This window comes from Alligator sinensis, unplaced genomic scaffold (assembly GCF_000455745.1).
Source record: "Alligator sinensis unplaced genomic scaffold, ASM45574v1 scaffold1229_1, whole genome shotgun sequence".
Classification (NCBI taxonomy): domain Eukaryota; kingdom Metazoa; phylum Chordata; order Crocodylia; family Alligatoridae; genus Alligator; species Alligator sinensis.
This window is the reverse complement of record NW_005842843.1, coordinates 517,825-541,154: the sequence shown is the minus strand read 5'-3', so window position 1 is coordinate 541,154 and position 23,330 is coordinate 517,825. Positions and strand designations below refer to the sequence as shown.

At 41.2% G+C, this 23,330-nt stretch overlaps 1 protein-coding gene across 16 annotated transcripts in view; it reads right to left on the bottom strand.

The window, feature by feature from the left end:
• The window catches only part of ANKRD44 (ankyrin repeat domain 44), a 202,109-nt gene that overhangs the window by 117,796 nt on the left and 60,983 nt on the right, over positions 1-23,330 (bottom strand). For 13 of the 16 annotated variants that reach the window (XR_003091773.1, XR_003091776.1, XR_003091774.1 and 10 more), the window contains exon 2: positions 5,755-5,838. Coding sequence is in view for 11 of the 16 variants with exons in the window: in XM_025191621.1 (XP_025047406.1) it covers positions 5,755-5,790 (36 nt within the window). In the remaining 5 variants the exon portion in view is untranslated. Of the gene's footprint in view, positions 1-5,754; positions 5,839-23,330 lie in introns of those variants that run through there. The other 3 variants (XM_025191632.1, XM_025191633.1, XM_025191625.1) reach the window with 2 other exon arrangements.

Sequence of the window (23,330 nt, the reverse complement as noted above, 5' to 3'; positions counted from 1 at the left end):
CCTATGGACAATATTTTTATAGATTCATGATCTGATTTATCACCATATTTGTACTTGATTATGTTAATTCTAGGAGTAGGAATAATGCTTTTATAGTGGTTGGCCCTATTTTATTATTAAATTTGCATTTCTGTTATTTTTGTTTAAATTTATATTATGGTTGTATGTCTGTTATTTCATTTTCAGAAGCATGGCTTTCAGTTTATTAAGGATTCTGTCTGAAATTGAATTGAATGGGGTTTGAGTGTGAGAGAAAATTAAATATCATATATATAAAATGTCCCTATAGTAGTGATATGGTATAAATGTTCTCTATATAGACTTCTGGTGAAACCGCATTACGCAAGCGAGCCCCATTAATCTGTCTAGGCTGCACCCACAACTACTGAATAAAAAAAACCAAACTAAAAATGTTTAGGGTAGTGTGTAGGGTCCAGCCTTCTGACAACAAAGACTGAGAGGCTAGTTGTTCCATATCAATAAGTTTGCAACATATCTAGAACAAAAAGTTTAATTTTTCATAGCTCTGCCTCATAGCAGGCAACCATTGATCCTTCTGGATTATGCATAAGAGGTCACCAAAGCCTTCAATGCATATGTTTAGGCAGGAGTACGGAGGAGTGTGAAGGCTGCCCAGATCTTCCATCTCCCTATTAATTCATTGAGACAGAAGCCAAAGGCCAGACGGTGTCTGGACATTCAGTGCCTCGGTGGCTGTAGTTATATATGCGTCCACGAATCAAACCCAGGTCTCCCACGTGGCAGACAAGGATGCTACGGCTGAACCATGCAACAGAGTAGCTCTGCTCATATCCTAACAGTTAAAGGGTCATAAATGTATTTTGAGCTTACTAAATCCAACCTTAAATGCATCTTCACACTTGTAATGTGAAATCAATACCTGAAGATCTATACCTATACAGGCTTCCATTCTTCCTTCAACACTTCCTTGCCTGTAATGAACTCCAAGTTCACGTTATTGTTTGTGAGGCCCCTAGTCATATCCTTTTCCTCCTCTCCATTTCCTTCATAGGTCATGGCTACTCTTGACTTCAATCAAGATTACCGTATTTACTTGAATATAAAAACAACCCTGAATATAAAACGTTTCCCCAATAATTAGATTCTATATATGAAAATGTATACATTTGTTATAATTTTCCAGATGTAGAATCTAATTATTGGAGGGTTGTCTTGAATCCCTCTTCCCACACTGCTACAGGAAAAGCAGTGGCTGGGGAGGGTCAGGTGCCCCTCTTGCCCTCTGCCTCTCCCACTTCTCCCTGCAGCCTTCCTGCCCTCCTTGCCACTTGCACCCTGCCACCTCCCACCCTCTGCCCTTCCCTCCAAGCTCCCCCAATTGTTGCCCCTTCCCCCGGCTCCCCAGCCCTTGCCTGACCATGCAGCTGTCTCAGTGCTGCTGACTGGCCATGTGGGGGACAGAGTTTCCACATGCTGGAGACATCCCAGTCCAAGCCCACATGGGGCTGTGCCTGACAGTCAAAGGGGAGGGAAGTGAAGGGAGTGGGGCAGGGGGGCAAAAACTGCAGACAGGAAGTAGAGGGGGAGGTACAGGAGGCTTCTGGCAGTTCAAGGTCAGAGTCAGAGCCACAGCAGCCCCTCGCCTGCCCCATGGCCAGCGCCCTGCGCTGCAGCCGTTCACAGCCTATGTGAGGCTGCCTGTGCCTGCTCAGGACAGCCCTGTGCAGGCTGTGAGAGGCAACAGCAGGGAGTGCTGGCCACAGGGTAGGTGAGGGGCCGCTTTTCCCCAGCTTCCTTCCCTGCCCGGGGTCCTCCCCTGCCCTTTGCCCCCCTTACCTGAGTTTCCAGTGCAGTGTCCCACATGGTCCCAGGCCAAAAGCCCCTACTGGGGCTTCGGGCTGGGGGGGCGGGGCCAGGTGGGTCCTGCTGTTGCAGGAGCCTGCCAGGGCTTCCTCTGGGTCCTACTTCCTCTGGCTCCTGTCATTTTTGATGCAAACCAAGGGCAGATAAACATTAATTTTCTAAATTTTTAGGGGCCTTGTGGGCCGGATAGAATGGCCTTGCAGGCCGATCCAGCCCACGGGCCGTATTTTGCACACCCCTGCTCTAAAACATCCACTCCTGCCACTGTTGGAGACAGGATATTGGGCGAGATGGACCACTGGTCTGATCTAGCATGGCACTTATTTTGTAAACTGCAGCATCCTGACATCAGAATAAAACCGCATCATATGTAGAGAAATAAGTTGGTGCTCTGGCTCATGCAGCTCATCAAGCAATGCTATAAGTTTTCCCAGAAAAAAAATCCAGAAAATTTGGGGGTAGAATTTCAGTATTTTAGACCATCTGGTATCGATGGTTTATCTCTTGTAATCTCACTCTCTGGGATACTAAAAGAGAGAAAGGGAAAGAAGAGAGGATAGGAAAAGCTATAAACAGATTTTTTTCAGTTTTCAAAAAAGAATTAATTTTTCACTGAAAAAAACCCTCAAAACCAGGCTACTGCCTCGTAACCTGGAACCCTGGATGAGTCTGGGCCTCAGTGGCCATGTCTACATGTGCAGCAGACTGCAAAATTGTTATTGCACAGTCATTTAGTATTGTGCAATAACCAGCACTACTGAGCAGTACCATCACTGCATGGTTTTCTTCCTGATGCTACTGCGCAGTAGCAATGAACTACTGCACTGTAGCTGTGAATTCTGCACAGTAGCATCATGTCACGGTTAGTGCCCGGCAACACCACTGAGCAGTAGCAATGAATTATAGTGTCTCATGTAGATACTCCCAGTGACCATATAGTTTTCCAGTGTCCAAAGCCACTACTGCTTTACACTTTGTAAGTGATTATGACCAAGACCGTCAGAAAGCCCTGTGAAAAGTCAAAGAGAGGGGAATAAAACATCCTTCAGAATCATCTCCCTCTTCCTCCATCTTAAAAGATAAACAGAAAAACAATTACCTTTTTCATTTAGAAAAAACACAGTAACTGTAAAAAATTGCTAGTCTGTAGCCAGCTCTATCAACAAACAGTACATTATATGTTGCTCTGTGAAACTAAAGGGCAGAGATGCAAACAAATATCCCAATTTCCTGGACAGTGGGCCAGTGAAGATTGACTGCAGATAGACTAGAACATCTCTGGATGAAGAAAGAAAAGTAAATAAAGTACCACCATACTGTATAAAAGGAAGTATCACTGTCATCAGTATGTAAAAAGCAGCATCCTGTTCCCTCCAAAGTTGTAGGAACACAGAGAGGTCAGAGTGACCATTATCTTGGCAAAATGAACTAAAACAAACAGTTCTAAGCCAAACAGATGCAAATTTCTACTTGGATACAAAATAAAAATCCCAATTAGAGCAGCAGCATCAGCAACTTAAGGTATGTCGGTGCCAACACAAAAGGACTGTATTAGAAAGCACTGCCCTAAAACATGTCATACCTGCACAATGAACACTACACTCTAAACCAGGATACCTTTGTGCACACCAAAAAAGCATTTGGGAAGAGAGTGAGCTTACTGATGCAGGCACAACACTACATCATGGCAGCTCCATTACATATGGTTGGTGCATAGTTCATGAAGTAGCTATAGGCTAGAACAATCCTTTGATGGTATAAACATGCCATTTTATTTAATATTTCTAGAGACATCTCTGGGATCAGGAAGAGCTCTCAGTTATTTTGCCAAGCAACAAAATCTGTCCTGCTATCTTGAGACTAGCTATGAAGTCTCCCCTCCCTTCCCCAACCCCACCACTAACCCTCCCCACATAGTTAAATTTTCTCTTTCCTTAGATAACAATAACTCTCACACAGCCTTGCCACAGTTTCCTATTGTTAGGTATCACTTACTTTTCATAGTTTCCTCATATCCAATTTTGTTCTGCCATATTAATAGCTTCTCTGCTATGGGCTCTGAAACATGACATTTAAGCTAAGAAAAACTCCACAGCTGACTGTGAACGCAGTTGCATTTTATTCTTACTTTGTATTTACACTTTCAAATGTCAATATTATTCCAGTTAATCAGAAATGATCAACAAAGAAACAACTGCTACCAAGTGGCTGGAAGTAGCCCAACATTGCTCAAACACTAACATGGAAGTAATTTAAAAACATCCTAAAGAGAATTACAGGCAGTCCTTTTGACTAGCCAGCTTACAGCAGGTAACAGATGTGCACTCTTCCATCCCCATTCTTATAGTGATATTTCTAGTGCTTGTGATTCACCTGAAATAATATTTGAAATTAATGATTCTGAATGCATCTTGGCAAAGATCTTTTTAATTACTCCAAAGAACATTTCATTTTCTAGCTCAAGATAGGTTTGCTGCTAGGTCAACACATTCTTGGAAAGGTTTTTATTATATGGAACATGGTTTTGCATAAAAATGTTCCTGTCCAATGACCTTTCTTCCATTAGTTGTGAATACCATAATATTTAAAGTATACACAACCCATTTAATGTTTTACCCAGCAATTGAGTGCATCTCCATAGCAACATTTCCCAGCAACCTTGAGCCCAAGGGATATAAAAACATTTCAAGAGCGGAACCTGAAAGCATGCAACCATCTTAATCTGTACAACAAATGCCATTTTTAAGAGCTAAAATGTTCAGGACAAAAAACGTCTTAGAAATGGCACGTGTTGCAAAATTTAATTTTTATCATTGGCGGGGTGGGAAATCCAGGGGATGTGGAAAAGCCAATATATTAAATCAGCATGTTTTAGGGTTTTAGCGAAGGACCCAAGAACCAATATTTAAAAGAGATCAGATCTCCAATCTTGTTTCCCCCCCTCTCTGAGCCTGATCTGATTCCTGTGCAAGTTGAAAGCAAGTCTTGACTTCACAGCAAGTCAAATGGAGTCCAATTTAACTAGACCCAAGTACTGCTCCCTAATGCTTCCTCCCCTCAACTGGACATTCGGACAATATTGGCTACAGAAGTTGAAGTCCCAAAGCAGTGCGCTATATCAGGCAAACCACTAGAATTAACTATGAATAAAATCATTACTATGTTGTTAAATGGAAAAGACAAAGGAAAAGGATAACGGTTTTAAAAACAGCTAAGCTACACCAGTATTCTGTCTCTCCTTTTTTTCCCCCACGTCTTCCAGAGCTCACAGACTATAGTCAAAATGCCAGCAAAAATTGTTCATTTTAACATCCTGACTGTAATTCAACATGAAGGGGAAAAGCATAAGGCAAAAAGCTGCTGCAAAAAGGGCAGTTCAGTTTAAGATTTTCCACTGTGAAAATACTTAACCTCTGTTGTTTACAGCGGCTTACCATTGTTCAGGCTAGAAATAAAGCAAATCTGCAGTATAGTAATTCCTCTGTGTGCATGTCACTGGCCAAGCTAAAACTCCCTTACTTCTGCCATTTGCGAGCTCCAGTGAAATTATCTTAAGTATATTCATAGCTTCAAGAAAAGCCCCTGATCTGCACAGGCTCATTATAAAGGGAAATTCTACAGAGAATCGCGATATGCTGCTTTCAGCTATCTTCATTCACAACAACAGGGACTTGGAGAAAACTGTCCCTGATTGACCTGGACATTTTAAGTAATTATTGTGTACAGTTAAAAAAAATGACGTCCACATGCTGGAGACAGAATCCTAATTACTGACTATTTAAGCTATGAATCTCTAGTTCCTAACTATTTTTTATTGTGTTGGTTTTAATTTTTTTATAAATGTTAAAGTCATGGACAGCTTATTTTGCTCATGGACTGCAATATAAATACATCTGCAGAGTCACTTACCAGAGCATTGACATCCTCAGTTTTGTAGATCAACATCCGTATCTCCTCTGGATCACCACTGAAAATTGCTTGAACCAGTGGTGGCTGCCAAGATAAAACACAAAGGAACAATAAGAAATGTGTTTTTGCTGTTTTAATAGATGGACATTTTGGCTAAGTACAAACAGCGAAAAAGCCCGGCAGAATCAATTCAACCTTTGCAGGTTAATCGAAGCTGCGTACACTGAACAGATAAGCAAGTGAGCAGACATTCACCTTTGACTCCAGAGATGCAGCCAAATGCCTGCAGGGGCCCAGGCCAGAAGCTGGAGGGTGCAATGACATACTGTGGGTCTCTGACACCTGGGGGCCAATATTTGCATTTGCACCCCCCTCCTCCCCACCCTATTCCTGTCCCCAGCCGGAGATGCTGGTGGCAGAACCAGATACCCCCTAGAGGGCCCAGCCAGTGCCCTTCCCAGACCACTGCCCGGGGGCATGGCCCCCCCATCCCTCTGTCGATATGCCACTGGGGGACAGTGCTAGGGCACATCTCCCTACTCACTGCAGCAAACAGCTTTGGTCAAGGCTAGCCCACCCACCCTGTAAAGGGAGGTTTGTGAGGGAGGTACAAGGCATTCTGGGATGCTGGGTGACTGAGTTAACTTGAATCTGGAGGGGATCTGGGACATAAGTTCAATAAACCAATATAACCTAAATCAGTTAAATCTGATGCTACATTCATCCGGGTTCATCTTAAACTGGTTTTGAAGTGTCATTGATAGGGTTAAGATGACATTGTTGCAAGCTGAACAGAAAAAAGACTGTGTTCAGAACAGATTCTTTTCACAATTTCAATCTTTCCATTTAACAAGGTTCGTAGTAAGCCACCAGCACCATAGGATTTGCACTGTCAACTCAGTTATTATCAACCAAGGGGCTGAAACAATATTACCACTGTTAAATGAGCAAACACCCACATGATTCACAAGACAAACCCAAAACTTTTAAATAGGATAGCACAATGCCAAAAATATTTTGATCTGTTGTGGTCTTCTAAGTTCTTTGCAACAGAAGAATCGCTCTATTAATTTTTCCAGGCAAGAAATGAGTGAAAGAGTTGGCATTTTCTGAGGGATGCTTTTCACCTAAAAAAGCTGAGAAGCATTGGGTTCAGCAAAATGATAGGGGACAATCAACTTGAAATCTAGTCAATTAAAAAAAAGTAGTTAATTTCAGATACTATACTGGAGATCCTATGTTCGTATTTGTACATTTTGCCTTTTCTTTTAATAATAGCTTTTCCTCTTCTGTTTGCAAAACAACAGGGGAAATTTATACTTAACCTATAAAAGCTTAAGCATATCTAAAACACCAATGGACTATAAGACAACAGCTTAAATATTTAAGTGGTGTACAAGCTTAAGACTTTGCCTAACTGCCTGTGTACAGAATGCTTCAAAATTCAGAGTAAGCAAAGTGAAGAAATAGGGAAAATATTTTTCGTTCCAAGACAGTTTTGTTAGTTGGTATTGCTGACAGACATATGTTTTTAAGTTGACCGCGCTCCTTTAAAATAAGTTGATTAGCACAAGTGATTAAGGAATTTGTCAACTGGTTGGATGAAGTAGATAGCTGTAAGGAGGGAATTTGGGGTCACATGGAAGAAAGGATTAAAGGATTGCTCTCCCTGTACTTTGAAGACAGAATTAACAATAAAAAAATACAATTGTGATGACTTTAGGTTTTAGAAAAATTCCATCTTTCACACTTACCAGAAAAAACTATTTAAGTGAGCAATCATGCCTTGTGGCATGATTCTGGAGTCTTAGCCAGGTACTTTTAGAATCTAATCAGGCAATCATTTTTTACCAAAATATTCAGCTACAGTGACAAAATATTTCTTCTTTTATTTATATGCAACAAAATATCTATGCAAGGCTCTATATGTTTTGAAAAGATAGCTAAAACATCATCATAAAACAATAGAACCAGCAGCTTCTCACTGCTCTGCCATGGAAGTTAGCTAACTAACATAACATCAGCACATGTACACAATGCACAATGACAAAATTATCCGCATAATGACTGTGGAGATATTGTGCTATATAAACCCATAGCAGGTGTAATCACTTGTGCTTTTTCCAGCAGAAAAATAGGAGTAGCTTAAAACAATTCTATATGACCTTGTACTCGAGTATACAGAAATAGGAATTTGTACATAAAAGGCATTGCAGCCTCATCTTACACTAACAGCTTTGAGAAGCCAGTCAATTGTTATGAAGTAAGAAAGCACACAAAAATTAAGTATTTATTTCTTCATGTCTAATTTCCATTAAAATACCAAACAGCAGCAGCAAAAGTTTACAACCCCAGTAGAGCTTTAAGCTCTACTGAAACCTGACTTTGCTGCCAAATGACACATGCACAAAGCAACTTGGATTAGTCGCTGTGTTCACCTGCCTAAACACCTGATACCCATTTTCACTACATTAGTTACCACCCATAATTCTATTATAATGAATGAGAACTGTGGTGGCCAAGGTGTGCTATTTCTTCAGTGACAAAATCGTACTTCACACTGTTTTTTAACTAACCACCTGTTTTTGTGGGGGAGGGGATGCAGGGCAGGGTGGGACCAGAATTAGAATTTGTGGCATTTTTTCCTTTAACTTTTAACAGACGAGGGAGATTTTTTTCCAAGTAGATGCCAGAGCACTCAGAGTTTGTAAAAGGCATTTTGTTGTTATGTTTATCTTGAAATAAATATTTTAAATAAATTGTGATAATAAAGATCTTTAGCTCAGACGCTGCATAAAACTAAAATAAGTCATCCTATAAATTAAAATGCAAGGGCTGCATCTGCCTATGCATTTACACAATGCTTAACAGAACAGAGTGAAGTGCTGGATTGGGTACTACTGTACTACTACTACTATAGATATTAATTATTATAATAACAACATTAATGCTAGTGTTCATTTGAGTAACGCTGACAGCCAATAATGCTCTTCTGAAAAAAAATGACAATACTATTACTAGGCATACCAGAAAAAACTTAAAGCCAGAATTCATGACAGAGTCTGTTGCTCATGGGAAAAATTAATAGATATCACCAGAGAAGATTTTATTTTAAGAAGTCCTCAAATCCTGTAATGGGTGACATTTTTGCTTCAATTAGAAGAGGACAGAGTGCTGCGAATTCTTAAATTGAAAAGATCCATGGTAAGACAGCTTGGCATTTGTCTTGCTTCATTCTGCCACAACACATTTGGATCAGATATCCAATTTTACAGCAAATGTTTGACCTTTATAATTAGCATCAGTTGTTTAACATGGAGAACAGCAGCAGAATAAAGATACATATTTTCAAGGTGGGGTGCTTAAAATACCCTACTTTTCAAATTCTACACAGATATTTATAGTCTGTTTGACATAACGTCAGGATTTACTCTGCCTAAAAACTAGTTATGATTTTTTTGTATATTCATTTACAAAGCCTTTGATGAAGATGGAGAGCTGCCACATATGCTTTAATTTTCCTATCACTTTGAATGGAATTCACTCTTAACAAACATAATGATTCTTTTTATGAATTAAAACAGTGAGAGAGAAAGATATACTCCATGGTTTGGAAAGAGCTGTTGAAAAGAATATAGGTAAATGTCTACCTTCAGTTAGTCCCATGGAACCCCCTTGGCTTTGTTGTGCTCATATGTACTTTGATGGGGTTGCTTTTATTGCCAGGTGATACTGAAATGCACAACACAGAATTGTAAATGATACTCTAGCCAGGAGTGGGTATAGGTGTGGGTGTGTAGAAGATTCGAAGGCATATGTAATGAAGGGGAAGTGTTGCATTCAGAAAGGAAAATACCCAAAATATTTTGTGGTATTATTGTTGAGATCTGAAGTCAGAATGAAGAACCTGAAGTGCTGGTGGGCAGTATGGGAAACTCTGGAACAGACTCTGGAGTAGACTCCCCAGACTCTGGAACAGACTCCCAGCAGGGGTGGTGCAGGCATCTACCCTGTAGATCTTCAAAAGGAGCCTAGACACACACCTTGCTGGGGTTATTTGACCCCAGCAGTCTTACCTGCCCAGAGCAGGGGGGCTAGATCCAATGATCTCAAGAGGTCCCTTCCAGCCCTAAACTTCTGAGAATCTGTGAAAGTACTCCTCTATTCAGTGCCTGACAGTCACAGAATGCAACTTGTGTAAGATGAGTGAGGTCTTGTGTGCAGATGAGTGAGGGCTGCTGATGGATGTTGAAAGACCTGAACCAATGATGTTCTTGATCTTCACCAACTGTTACAGGCCCCATCCCTGTACACCCTGCCCCTAAATTCCTACCCCCCTCCCTCCAAGCCCCAGAAGCTCGGTGAAATGGCTCTGCAGGTTGGATTTCGCCTGCAGGCCACAGATTTGAGACCCCTGCTTTAGCACATTATCTCACAGGACAGGTAACATACATTGAATATTTTGTCTTGATCAGATAATCCTATCTGGGATTTCTCAGTTAGTCTGGCTTTTTAACTCACGGGCAGCAAGGAGTTTTAAGGATCCTCACAATGTCTTGCAGAGACTTAGAGGATGTTCAATTCCCATCTTCATTTGCTACAGTGAAATATCATTTGGTCCTTTGAGTGAAAAGGATTACATGTATACTGAACCTTCATTTTTCCTATTTGTGCCAAATCAAACTGCTGAAGTTGTGACTTTGATGTGTGCAGGTTCTTATTTCTTCTACTAAAAAGATAATGCAGTGAAGTGAAGTAGGTGATTATTTCACAGCAGTATTGATTTTGTCAGTGTTTATCTATTCCTGTCACACGGGTTTACTTTTCCAGAGATGCCCCTATTAATCAAAATTATAAGGTCGCCTTCAGTGTCACATTAAATACATATATTCTCATACAGCAATAGCTACAAATAGACTACTTCTCCTTTTGGTTATATATTAGTTCTGGTTACAGAGTTTCCTTCTTTTTGGCTGTAATTAAATGTGCTTTATAGATGGCATGACTTTTTACTAATGCAGGCATGAGGTGAACTGCTAGGATGTTTCCAAGATGTTTCTTGGATACTTCAAGCATATTGCTAGGTTGCTCCTTAGTTCGCTCATATTTTAGAGTTCTCCCCGACATGCTTCAAATACTTGCATTTCCAAATATGTTTTACAGCACTCTGAAGTACTTTCACAGATTTTGCTCCCCTCTAACTGCTCTCCTCTTGAATGACTGTGTCCAGGGAATGGGGGGAGGCAGTGGGAAACAGGTTTTTATCATATGCCTATGAACAAATATTTGTTTGAGATCCTGAAGAGCTATATGTAGAGAACTAATTATATAAAATACATAAATAACCATAGTTATGTTCAGGACATACTGTGGTCAGCAAGGAGTATTCTTAAATGACCAAAAGGTACCTAAACACATGCACATTGAGCATCCTCATGAAAGGCCCTTTAAGGCCCAATTTTTTTTTCATAGGATGGGAGCCAAACATTTGCACAAATTGAATTCTGTCTTTGTATAGGTATTTGTTCTAAGAGTTCCCAAGTTGCTTGCAAAGGCTACATGTTATTTATTACAGAGAGGAAGGATGGCATGCCTATACACTGGGTTTTTTCAGTGTATACATTAAGAAATTAAACAGATGACACATACAAGTGGAGTCAATGCTACTTAAAAGGAATGTTCCTTATTGTTTTGCAAATCTGCCCAGAAGACTACTTTGAGAATGGCAAGACAAGGTTCTTTGAAAAATCTCCAAACTGTTTTTACAGCTATATTTATATAGTTAGGTTTAATAAGGTACTTCATAAAACCTAAAATTATTTCGTTACCTTTGTTTAAGCACCAATTTTGTGATCACTTTGTGCCACCACACTCTCCTGTATTGTAATTCTTTCTGAGAACTATGTTGGAATATAAAAAGCTACAGTTAAAGTGGGAAAGGGATACCTTCTAATTGCTTTTCCTATAGCAACTTTCTTTTTTTCAAGCCCCCCCCCGCTTTTTTTTTTTTTTTTTTTTTTTTTAACAGCAGCTTCTCCAAAACTTGGACTTCTCACAGACTTCAAGAAATTCCACAGAAAGGAACCCTTCAACACTGACAGAAAGGGAGATACTGGCAAAGGTACGTAACCGTAATGGAAAAAGTGCAGATGCATTTTCCTCAGATGCTATGTGAGCTCTAATTACAACATGTGTTTAGGTGGCATCAGGCCAGCATTTGAGGCTACATCAGAGAAACAAAGTAGGTGTAAGAGCAGTCTCCCGATCCAGAAACGAAGGACTGGGGGATGGGGGAAGGTATTTTAGCAGCCAACAAATGTTGAAAAGGAGCTGAACAAGGGGAAAGTTCAATGTTCAACATAAGCTAATACAGAAGAACCAGCTGGGATAGCTATAAAGAGAATGGATGACTCAGTGGCTGAGAGATAAAGTGCATAGAGTACCTGAAGGGGCATTATATCAGAATTTAAGGAAATGCTTTGTCGATAGATGAAAACATGACAATACATTCCATGTACTTCAATGGTATGATCCAACTCCTGAAGAATTAAACCCAAAGATTACATTGTTCATGAAATGCTGGAGATCCTCTTTACGTGTGATGAAGGTTTTGTATTCGGTTCTGGAAAATGTATGTGCTGATAGTCTGTTGCATGTTCAGTTATAATGTGTAAATGGTTGTGATGTTTACTAAAGTATATACAAATGTTTGAATAATTTATATTATGCTAAAATAGTTCATAAATACTCCCTACTTTGGTCTGCATTAAGCCTTTCTGGTGACTCTTTATGACTGGAGTGTTTAAAATTTCAAAACATGATGCAGTAATATGAAAAACATGGATTTAGTAAAATCACTGCCAACTGTGGTAGCTGCTGGTGCCATTAAGTCTCAGAACCAGGTGTGATTTACAGCCCTGTGACAATGACTTACCACCAAACATCAGAATCCATTAACCACAAGCAGTTGCCTAGGGGCCCTGAATCCTCAGAGCAATCTTTTATTGTAAGCACTTGGTATATATACTCAACAATGAATATTGTTGCCCATCCTCACCCCTAAAAATGAGATGACATTAAGTGCAACCCGGCTGATTTGTTAATCACACTAGAAGTTGCGCATGTTTTTCACCATTTGTATATGTTCCTGTTAGGCTGCTGTCCCACCCCATCCAGCTGGTAGAGCATAATACTGCATCCTGGTGCCTCTGGCAGCTTTTCCTGACAACTCTGATGATTTATAGCCAAGCCTTTTGCCGCAAATCATTGTGACAGTTCAATGCCCCTTCCTACCCCCCACCACCATAGCACAGACCAAAACCACAGCCACAAAACAAAATCAGAATAAAGGAGTCCTGAAAAAACTCAAATGATCTTGTGCTACAGTCTAGACCTTCCTTCCCTCCCTACAGAGAGTCTCCAACCACCCATGGTCCTAACTCAGTTCCTGGATCCAGCCAGGCACGCATTCCCTAGCAAGAAAAGTTGAACAGTGTCCCTCCCAGTGAAACTGCCAGAGCAAACTCCATTTTAGATACTTCCCGCATGGCCAGCCACCCACTTCAGGTACACATTTGAGTCTTACTATGCTCACCACCATTTTTTAATCCTTTCCAGCCAGTAAGGTGTTTTATACCCCAAACACAGAAACAGTGCCGTTGTATATATATTACACACACAGTCACTCTATACATTGTTCCATGTCTCTCCTACCCAAGTTATATAGCAACTCCCTTTGGAAAGACATTTGAAAGATTATTTTTATATAATGACTAATTGCTATGCAAAGTATGTCCTTGAATCTTTAAAAATACAATTAAAAAACAAGCTTCTGTTCAGTTCAGGTCCACCTACATCCACTTAGCATACCTGACACCTACATAGCATCATGTGGGAAAGACATACAATGGCAATGTACCTAGAGCTCACTTCACCATTATTATCAGGTTACATTTATTTGTTCTCCATACAAAAAAAAAAAAACAACTTTGTTTTAATAATAATTTCATCATAAGGAGCACAGACAAATTCCTTGGCCATTAAAGTCAAAGTTTTCCTATCAAATCCAGTGAAGGGAGGTATACCAATCTAACCATTGAGAAACAGTTTCCTCCCAAGCATTTTCCTGGGTATAAGTGAGATTATCTGTGAAGTAAGAACATGAATGAGGCTGGACAAAGCAGCTTTTATCCTGCGTGAAAATAAAAGACAGCACTTCACTGGAGGGCATAAATCAGAGCTCTTGCCTTTTGAAGGAGTGACATTAATTTTTAACTGAAAGCAATATTAAAGTGACTTTGACAGCATTAAGTCTCTGAACCATACAAAAATGCAGCCCTCATGTATAGTCTATGTAGGATGAAAGATACTAGTCAAAATTAACCCCAGGATACAGTAGATGTGTTAAATCATCAATGGGTGTCTCAAGTATTAACAAGCATCCATGTTTCTAGAGCATTTCTGGTTTCAGTTTGAATTTCAGTGACTAAGTAGCTGGTCCAATAAAAGTTATCACATAAAAACTTGCCTCAGTGACATGCTTCACATTTCTCACCAGTCAGATTTAGAGATTAACAAATGACAGGCCTAAACAAGCATATCCTGCATCTTAATGATGAAAAAGTAAAATATTAACCTCGTGTACAAAAGTGATTTTTCCAAAACAGCTGTTTCAGCCTTCCACATTCCAGCTTCTGTATATAATTAAGGGGAGAAAACAAACCACAAAACTGCTGGTGAAGAGCTCCTGTAAAAGCAGTAATGTTGCTTGGAGCCAGACTGTCAGATGGACAAGTTGAAACATCCTGCAGTTACTCCATAATATTTTTGTTTCAGGCATTGCTCTAATTGTTTTTGAAAAAGGACAATCCAAACTGGTTAGAATGACGTTCTCCTTAAAAAGTGACAAGAACCGTCAGCATGAATTCCATAAGAATTCCATTTCAAAAATTAAATTATTTTTCAATTTGCTCAGTTTACATATACTAAAAAGTAAATTTAATAAAATGTTAACTGCAAAATGAGCCCGGAATTTGAAAATTCAACTGTTCTTCCTGGCTAACGAGTCACCTCACAGTCAGCAAGACGTATCAGATTTTCAGTTACATCTATGGACCCAATGTCTTCAGCAGAACCAAGAAGGTGGCAGAATTTGTTTTTATCACAATGTTACTAATAATTTAGTTAAATGACTAACAAGTCAAAATAAACTCCAGCTCAATTTCCCATAAGAAGCTAATCTTGAAGTGCTAAAAGGAGTCAAAACACTTCACTTTTTTTTGCCCCCCACTCCTCCCGCCCCCCAAGTAGAGAGGACTTATTGTGCCAGAGTTTATTGCTCCCAGGCACCATGTTTACGTGTGCGCCCAGGACCGCAGCACATTGAGCTGGGTCAGAGCAGCCCTGGCTGGCAGGGGGTTTGGGGGGTGGTCAGCCTGCCAGTCTGGGGCTGCTCCAATCCAGCTCAACATGCTGTGGGAGGGCTGGCTGGGGCACAAGTGCGCTTCAGTGCAGGGCTAGCCTGCAGGCAGTCTGCACACTGAAACATCCTTATGCCCCAGTCAGTTGCGTCAGCATCTACACCTGCGGTGCTGCAGAGTAAAAAACTTTGCAGCAGGATAGTACTTATATTTACAGGTACTACCATGGTGTAGAGTTGTCCTGTGGCCTAATAGGGACACACATGTAGACACAAGACGTTTACAGCAAAGCCAATTAGTCTACCCTAAATTTGAAGTCTAACTTATCCCCAGGTCTGTCTTAATTCACCTGACTATGCTGATCAAAAAAGCCAGAACTCTGCCCAAAAACATGTGGTATTTGTAAATAGTATTTCATGCAACTCCTTTGCCCCAGGGATAACTGATGTTGTGAACACAGGACTTACCCATTTCTACTACATCTGTTACAAGTATAGTTTTATTTAATACAGCTACTTTTGGAAAGGTTTGGGGATTTTTTAAACTAGTTGTCAAACTCAGTTAATATCTACTCACGCTGTCTTCTCTTATACGCTGTGTAGCAATGAAGGTAATTTGCCTATCTGGTAGAGATTTCTATTTTTCCTCTTTTTAATTCCCCTGCACTACTCCTTGTGACAGGATATGCTACTCCCCTGGGTCCTGAGAGGGACAGAAGAGTGACTGAGTTACAAGGATCCATGGCCAAGATTCTCTATGATAGGACATGAGTTAATCAGCATAACTACAAAAAAAACAGGATAGATGGAAGAACTGTTTCTACTTACCAGTAAGAACCAAGTACCCTGTAACACTCTTGAACTACTTTGGCATAAACAAACCTGCAGCTTCTTCCAGCCCTGTTATTCCATTAGGTATCACAATGCTCAAAGACAACTAAGGGAATTGTTATGCACGAGCAAAGAATGCAAGATCAGGCCCAATACCTGTGTTCACCTACTTTTCGTAATGCCACCATAGGCAGTGCAGATATGTTAAGCTCTTTTCTGATCAGTAACATATCCCTGACTGTCAGTCTCACTAGCAATTGGCTGCTTCCCACCCCACTTTTTCTCTCTCCCTCCAACACAGATAAAGTGTTCTGCCTTAGGGACTGCCAATATTTCCAAATTAAATGGAGGTTATTTCCTGCAATTCCTGGAATCCTAAAAAATTCTCTTACACAGAAAACTGAAGCAATTCAGCAAGATGCTCTCTCAAAATTGTCAGCTAAGACACTGAAAATAACTCACATTTTAAAATTTTAGGTCACACAAAATGGAGAAAGAGTTAAACAAGCAAGATTCAATTCAGTAAATGCTTTTTTCTTCATATTAAAATATTTCTAACTGTCCACTTCACACCAATTTCCGTATCCCCTTAAAATGCTGAGGATCATATTTGAAAATCAGTTCAACAATCTCCAACCCCATCCCAGTAAACAAGAGCCAGAGAATGGTAACCTATAATATGAATTTAGGGAGAAGTCACTTGGAAAAGCCCACAATTGGCAGCTTCACAAGCACAAGTAACTCCACTACTAGTGTGGGCTACACACGTGTTAAGACAAAGACATTCCCTTAAAGTCGGATCATAAGGCATGTAAAAGCATTACACTGTTTTCAACAGAATTGCTTGTGTTCAGTAGAAATGTTCAGTGTTCAATTGTTCACAACACTTGCCTAGTCTGAAAATGACTGTGTTATTAGCATTGTGTTATATGAGCTGTAACTGTAGTATGATAGGGATTGGTAAGGTTTAATGAATGCTTGTACATTCACCCAAGCAATAGAATCTCCCCTGCTGTCCTCCAGGCATCCCAGTGTGCACTGCTCTTCCCCCCTTCTCCACCCCCAGAGAAGAGGGACAGTCTGCAACTCAACCAGACTCCCCTGCTCTGGCTGAATCACAGACCAAACTCCTCCCTTTGTCAGCACCATAGCTGGGAAACCCCAGCCCCTCTCCATGGCCCCCGGGGCATGCAGCTGTCAACCCTCACTGCCTCCTGACCTTGAGCAAGTGGGGGAAAGCCACCTACCAACACCCCCTGGACTCAACAGCACCTCAGGTGCACATCAAAGCCAGCATCCACAGCCTCACAAATGGGGCTTTGCAACACTTTAAGCCAGTGCATGTGGGGCTGCAGGCAGGACAGATTTCCTGAGGCAGGATTCTGTGGCAGGATAGATTTCCCCTCTGCAGCACATCAGAGTCCTGTGCCTATAACTCCATGCATGGAGCATCAGGCATCAACTTGAAGTGCTGCATGATGGGCAGCACCCCTACACAACACTTTACAGTCCCACACCTGTAGCCCCATGTGCAGGGCTGAGGGCAATGGCTTTTCAAGTGCTGCACAGGAGAGAAGCTATCCCCTACAGGGCTTGAGAGCCTGGAGCTCCAGTTGCAGTGGCAGGGATTTTGTGGCCAGATCTTTCCATGGACACAGCCTGCACCCCAGTGACAGCTGGAAGCCCCAGCCCTTCTTTCTCCTCTAACAGGGACGAGCCCCCAACCCAACCCTGCGAGCCCCTGACCCTGACCAGATTCACCTGACCTGGGCTGGAACTGGGTCCCTCCAGAGGGGTAGGGACCCATTGGGCTGCTGGAGAGGCAATTGACAGGCTTGACAAGAAAGCAGACCTTCTCTGGGTCTGCTGTCTGACAGCCTGAGAGCTGAGATGGGAGTGTTTTGAGAAGGGGGTACACAGCTCTTTAGGGCCACTAGTTAATCAGCTCTAACCTGTGCCCTAGGCTACTGTCACCTGTCTCCTGGCAGGCTGCAGAGCCTGCAACCATGCTAGGATGCTTGCACTGGGGGCCACTGGCTGGGTGCCATCAGCAGGGCAGTCAGTCAGCAGAGCAGGCAGCTAGCAAGATGAATGCTTAAACACAATTCTATTGGTAGGTTTTTCAATCTCTTCAACTGAACTGCTCATCTTCCACTGGTTCATTTGAATGCATGCACCCACCCAGAGCTGGTTAAATCACTCAGTAACATTGAAGCTAATAAACTGTACACCAATTTATACTAGCTGAGGGGGGATCCAACTGTTTGCTCTAGTGCCTCTTTACAAAAGCCAGCAGCTTTCAAAAGAGCTTTCCATTTGCTCTCCCAGCCAGAAGTAACATGCTAAGACAGCAGGAGAGTGTGAGGTTAAGAATGTCAAAAGAGATAAAATGATGTCAGCAGGATAGAGCCATAGGACCCCCTGTGGTGGGTCTGCTCTTTTCTAGAGATATAAAAATAAAGTAGCTAGGCTGAAACTCTTGAAAAATATTAACCATTTTGAATGTTACATTTCCTGCCTACTCTTCCTGTAGTGTACAGTACATTTCTTTTATATCAGCAGATTTTATTGCTGCCAATTTAAGAGACCTAGAACTCCAGGAGAAAAAAATAACTGCTTATGGAGAATGAAACTATATTTATGAATAGCCAGATCAGCGCTGACTGTAATTACTCTCCTAAAAAGTAACATTCATGCCACTGTTCCCAATACCTCCATATACTCTCAGTTGTTCTCAAACTTTTTAGACTCAAGGCTCCCCTCAGAAAATGTCAACTCTTAGTTTTCACTCTTTTTTTTTAATGCACAAAAACAGATCAATTCTTCTGTTGCAAAGAACTCAGAAAGAACGCATGAAAACCGCGGAGTTATCTTGTGAATCACATTTGCAAATGTAACAGTGCTAATATCAATTGGCACCTCTCCAGCACTCTTGAAAGGATCTTAAAGCACATGAGGATGTCACAGCACCCTGGTTCAGAATCACTTCTTTAGGGACAGTCAGCATTCTGCCTTCACCCACTATCCTATACAACAGCAGCACAGCAACCAAAAACAAAACAAGGAAAAACGGAAGTCTTGCAAGTCTTTCTTCACAATTTTTTTCTTATGAAACTACTGCTTACCCCTCTCTCCACTCTGTTACTTACGTCACATCTAGAAGTACTGTGCATCTTGCTGCTAAGTTCAAGAGGACATATTTATTTTGTTCCTTCAATGCACTAATGTGCATCATTTAACTTAGTTAAAATTACACAGTAAGAACTAGGTCACTGATTATACATACAAAAGAATAATATGCCCATGTACACACAGTCCATATAGGGACTGATTCTCATCTTATACTGGTTTAACTCCTTTGGGCACATGCACACATTTGTGGTACCTGATCTACAAACACCTGACTTACTTTAAACCATGGGATCATAAATGAGGTCTGGCTTCTGCACATGTCTGCTGGTGCTGGAAGCCACACCAGCAATCCAATCTAAGTAAATTGGAGTAGGGCTAGTGCGAAGCAGCAAGTATTCACTTCAGATTTAGATTCAGCCAATTCAGAGGGACAGAGATTCAATTCGATGATGCAAATCACTGTCCCGATATGAGAGATTCCATGCTGATTTGGAGATTTGACCGTAGACTATAATGAGGAATCATTAAAATATCTATAACTTTGTCATATTTTTGCAGATTCGGATGAAAACAGCAGATGTGGTAGCCCCTTCTGAGGGCATGAAGCCTGCCAAGTTTCAAGGAGATAGGTGCAGGGCTTTCTGTGAAAGTGCACCTCAAACTATGCCTTTTCCATATATGGACGATCACCCCATCCCCGTCCCTATTCTCAGTTTCTGTTTGCTGCAAGCCTTCCGAATCTCTAAATCTCTCTGAATCAATTCAGAGGCTTCCGATTCAATTCAGACCTTTTAACAGGTCTCCCAATTTGATTTGGATTTGGCGATTCGCTGCCGAATCTCCTACGAATCAAATCGGCTACTGAAGCTTTTGCACAGCCCTAGTAGGGGGAGTGGCTGGCAGGATCAGAGTGGGGCTGGCAAGTCTGTTGTGGGGTCTCCATCCAGGAGTGGAGTGAGGCTAAAAATATCCTAGCCAGGGGGAGGGGAGGTAGGAAGAGTGCCCTGGGGCTGTGCTCCAAACTTGTACAGATGTTCATTACATAGGGCTAACCTGTTCCTGATCTAACTTAGTTCAACTCCTCAGATGAACTAAATGAGATTGAGCCAGTCATTTTTTGACTGATCTAATCTCCCCAGACATCTGTACGAATCAGCACTTAGATCAAATCTAACCCTAGTTAGGTCGAAGTATAATGTCTGCACTTACCCTTTGTCCCAATCCTAATTTAATGTTCAAATATATACTTTTTCATTGCAATGGCCTTTTGATACATATCTGTGTACACATGTACGTACACACACAAAAAGTCCATCTAGTTCACTACCTTCTTATCTTAAAAAAAGACATGGAAATAAAGAGCCTAGTCAATGTTTCCCCTGAAATACTTCCTTAGATGTATATCAAGTGTCACAGACATCATGTGCAGCACATCATGTTTTCAAGATTTAAAAAAAAAAAAGTCTCAGATCATTATTAACCTATATGTAGGCACCTAAACCAAAAGCTACAGTGGTTAATGTAAGACTACGTAATAAACAACCTGACATGTTGAAATTCATAGATTGTAGAGTCGGAAGGGACCCTGAAGGATCATTGCATCTGACCCCCTGCCCCACGCAGGAAAGGGACCGAGGTCAGATGACCCCAGTCAGGTGCCTATCTAGCCTCCTCTTGAAGACCTCCAAGTTAAGTGATAGTACCACCTCTCTTGGCAGCCTGTTCCAGATTCTGGCCACCTTTACTGTGAAAAATTTCTTCCTAATGTCTAACCTGAATCTACTCTCCACTAGTTTGTACCCATTATTCCTAGTAACTCCAAGGGGTGCCCTGGTAAATAGCGCATCTCCAACTCTGTTGTCCTCCCTTGATAAATTTATAGGCTGCTACAAGGTCTCCCCTCACACATCTCTTGTGAAGGCTGAAGAGATCCAGATCTCTCAACCTCCCTTCGTAGGGTTTTGTACGGAAGCCACTAATCGTACAAGTGACCTTCCTCTGGAGAGGGTCCAGATTCCTTTTGAAGTGGGGTGCCCAGAACTGGATACAGTACTCCAACTGCAGCCTGACTAGTGCCACATAGAGGGGGCATCACCTCCCTTGATCTGTTGGTCATGCATCTGCTAATGCACGATAAGGTGCGATTGGCTTTGTTACACTGCTGGCTCATGTTCATCTTGGAGTCAACTATGACTCCAAGATCCCTCTCAGCCGCTGAGCTGCTGAGGAGGTCATCCCCCAACCTATAGGTGTGCTGGGGATTCCTCCTCCCTGGGTGGAGTACCTTGCATTTGTCTTTGTTGAACTGCATCCTGTTTCATTCTGCCCATTGACCCAACCTGTCCAGATCGGCCTGTATCCGCTCCCTGTCCTTCGGTGTGTTAACTTTGCCCCGTAACTTGGTGTCACCTGCGAACTTGGACAGGGTGCTGTCCACACCCTCGTCCAAATCGCCGATGAAGATATTAAATAACACCAGTCCAAGGACCCACCCTTGGGGGACACCACTGCCCACCTCCTTCCAGGTCGAAAACAACCCATCCACCACCACTCTCTGTGTACAGTCCCTAAGCCAGTTTCCCACCCACCTGACTGTGTAAGCATCCACTCCACAGCCTGCTAGCTTTCTTAAGAGAACAAGAAGGCCTTTGATACTGTTTCACACCCTAAAGTCCAAGTACATGACATCTGCCTCAGCTCCAGTGTCAAGGCAGCGTGCTACCTGGTCATAAAAAGCTATAAGGTTTGTCAGGCAAGATCTACCTGTGATGAACCCGTGCTGATTACCTTTCAGCATCATTTCCCCTGCTGGGCCTTCACAAATGCACTCTTTAATGATTTTTTTCCAGTGTTTTCCCAAGGACAGAGGTAAGACTGACTGGCCTAAAGTTACCCGGCTCCCCTTCTTAAAAATGGGCACCATGTTGGCCCTTTTCCAATCCTCAGGGACCTGGCCAGAGCACCATGAGTACTCAAACAGCCATGCCAGCAGCTCAGCTATGACACTGGCCAATTCCTTCAGCACCTGTGGATGGAGGTCATCCAGGCCTGCTGACTTGTACCCATCCAGTACAACTTGTTTTTCGTTGTACCTTTTAATTATTTTTCAAAAAAAAGTTTGATTCTCTTTGGTTAGTAACCATTAAAACATACCAATTTGCAACAAAATATGGTGTTTCTATGGAATGTGGTGCTCCTAAGTACTATATTTAAGCAAAGAAGTACATACATTTATTTTGATTCTTAATTTTTAACGTGTTTAAAAATAGTGGATAATGTTGCTTAACTACTTGATGATTACAATTTTAATAATGCTTGGTTTTCAATTGTACTTGGAAAGAAATCTTAGCTTGCAAATAGCTTTCCAATTTTTTTTATTATTATTAGTTAAAACTGAACTACCTTAAAATGTACTGGTTCAAATGAACCAGCTATTAAAACTGATATAGTTTAATAAATGAGAATGAAGGAAAAAGAAACCTCTGCAACTACAGAAGAAATTAATGCTGTCAAATAGCCTAGTTGCTGGTTTAGCAATTCAAAGTATGCTTCCAGGCTCTTAGTTGGTAACTTTTACCAGTTCAGCGATTTCTTTTCTTTAAAACTTTGACAGTAAATATGTGCTGATTGACTATTATTCTATTAATTACATTAATTGTATGAATAATACTACATATAGGCCTTAATGCATGTTTTCATAATTTCATATTACGCAGGTTTATTTTTTTTAAAAGAAAATATTTAGTTTAAAAAGGGTTTTCAATTATTTATTTTTATACATAATGGAAATGGATAAAAATTATTTAACAAGTGAATCACTCAGATTATGTTTTAAAAAAAAAATCAATGTCTGTATAACTAAAAGCTAGAGGGTTAAGCTAGTGAAGAAACTGACCCCTCACATTTACATAATCTTCAAGAGATCAGAATAATAATTTAGTTTTTAAGCTGTTAGTTGCCTTCCATTTACAACCACTTCCCTAGATATAACATCTATCTTTTAGATGTCGAAGTAATAAGGCCCATGCTGCATTTCTAAGTGTCATAGTGCAGGATCCCCAGGGATAGCCATGATGCCCCTAGGGCTTTGTGACCGTGTCAATTCTGCCCTGCGGGTACCTTCTTTTCTTGCCTGCCACATCTTCTTGGTATAAATGTGACGACTGTAGGCATTGTAGGGCTTGCTGCCACTGCC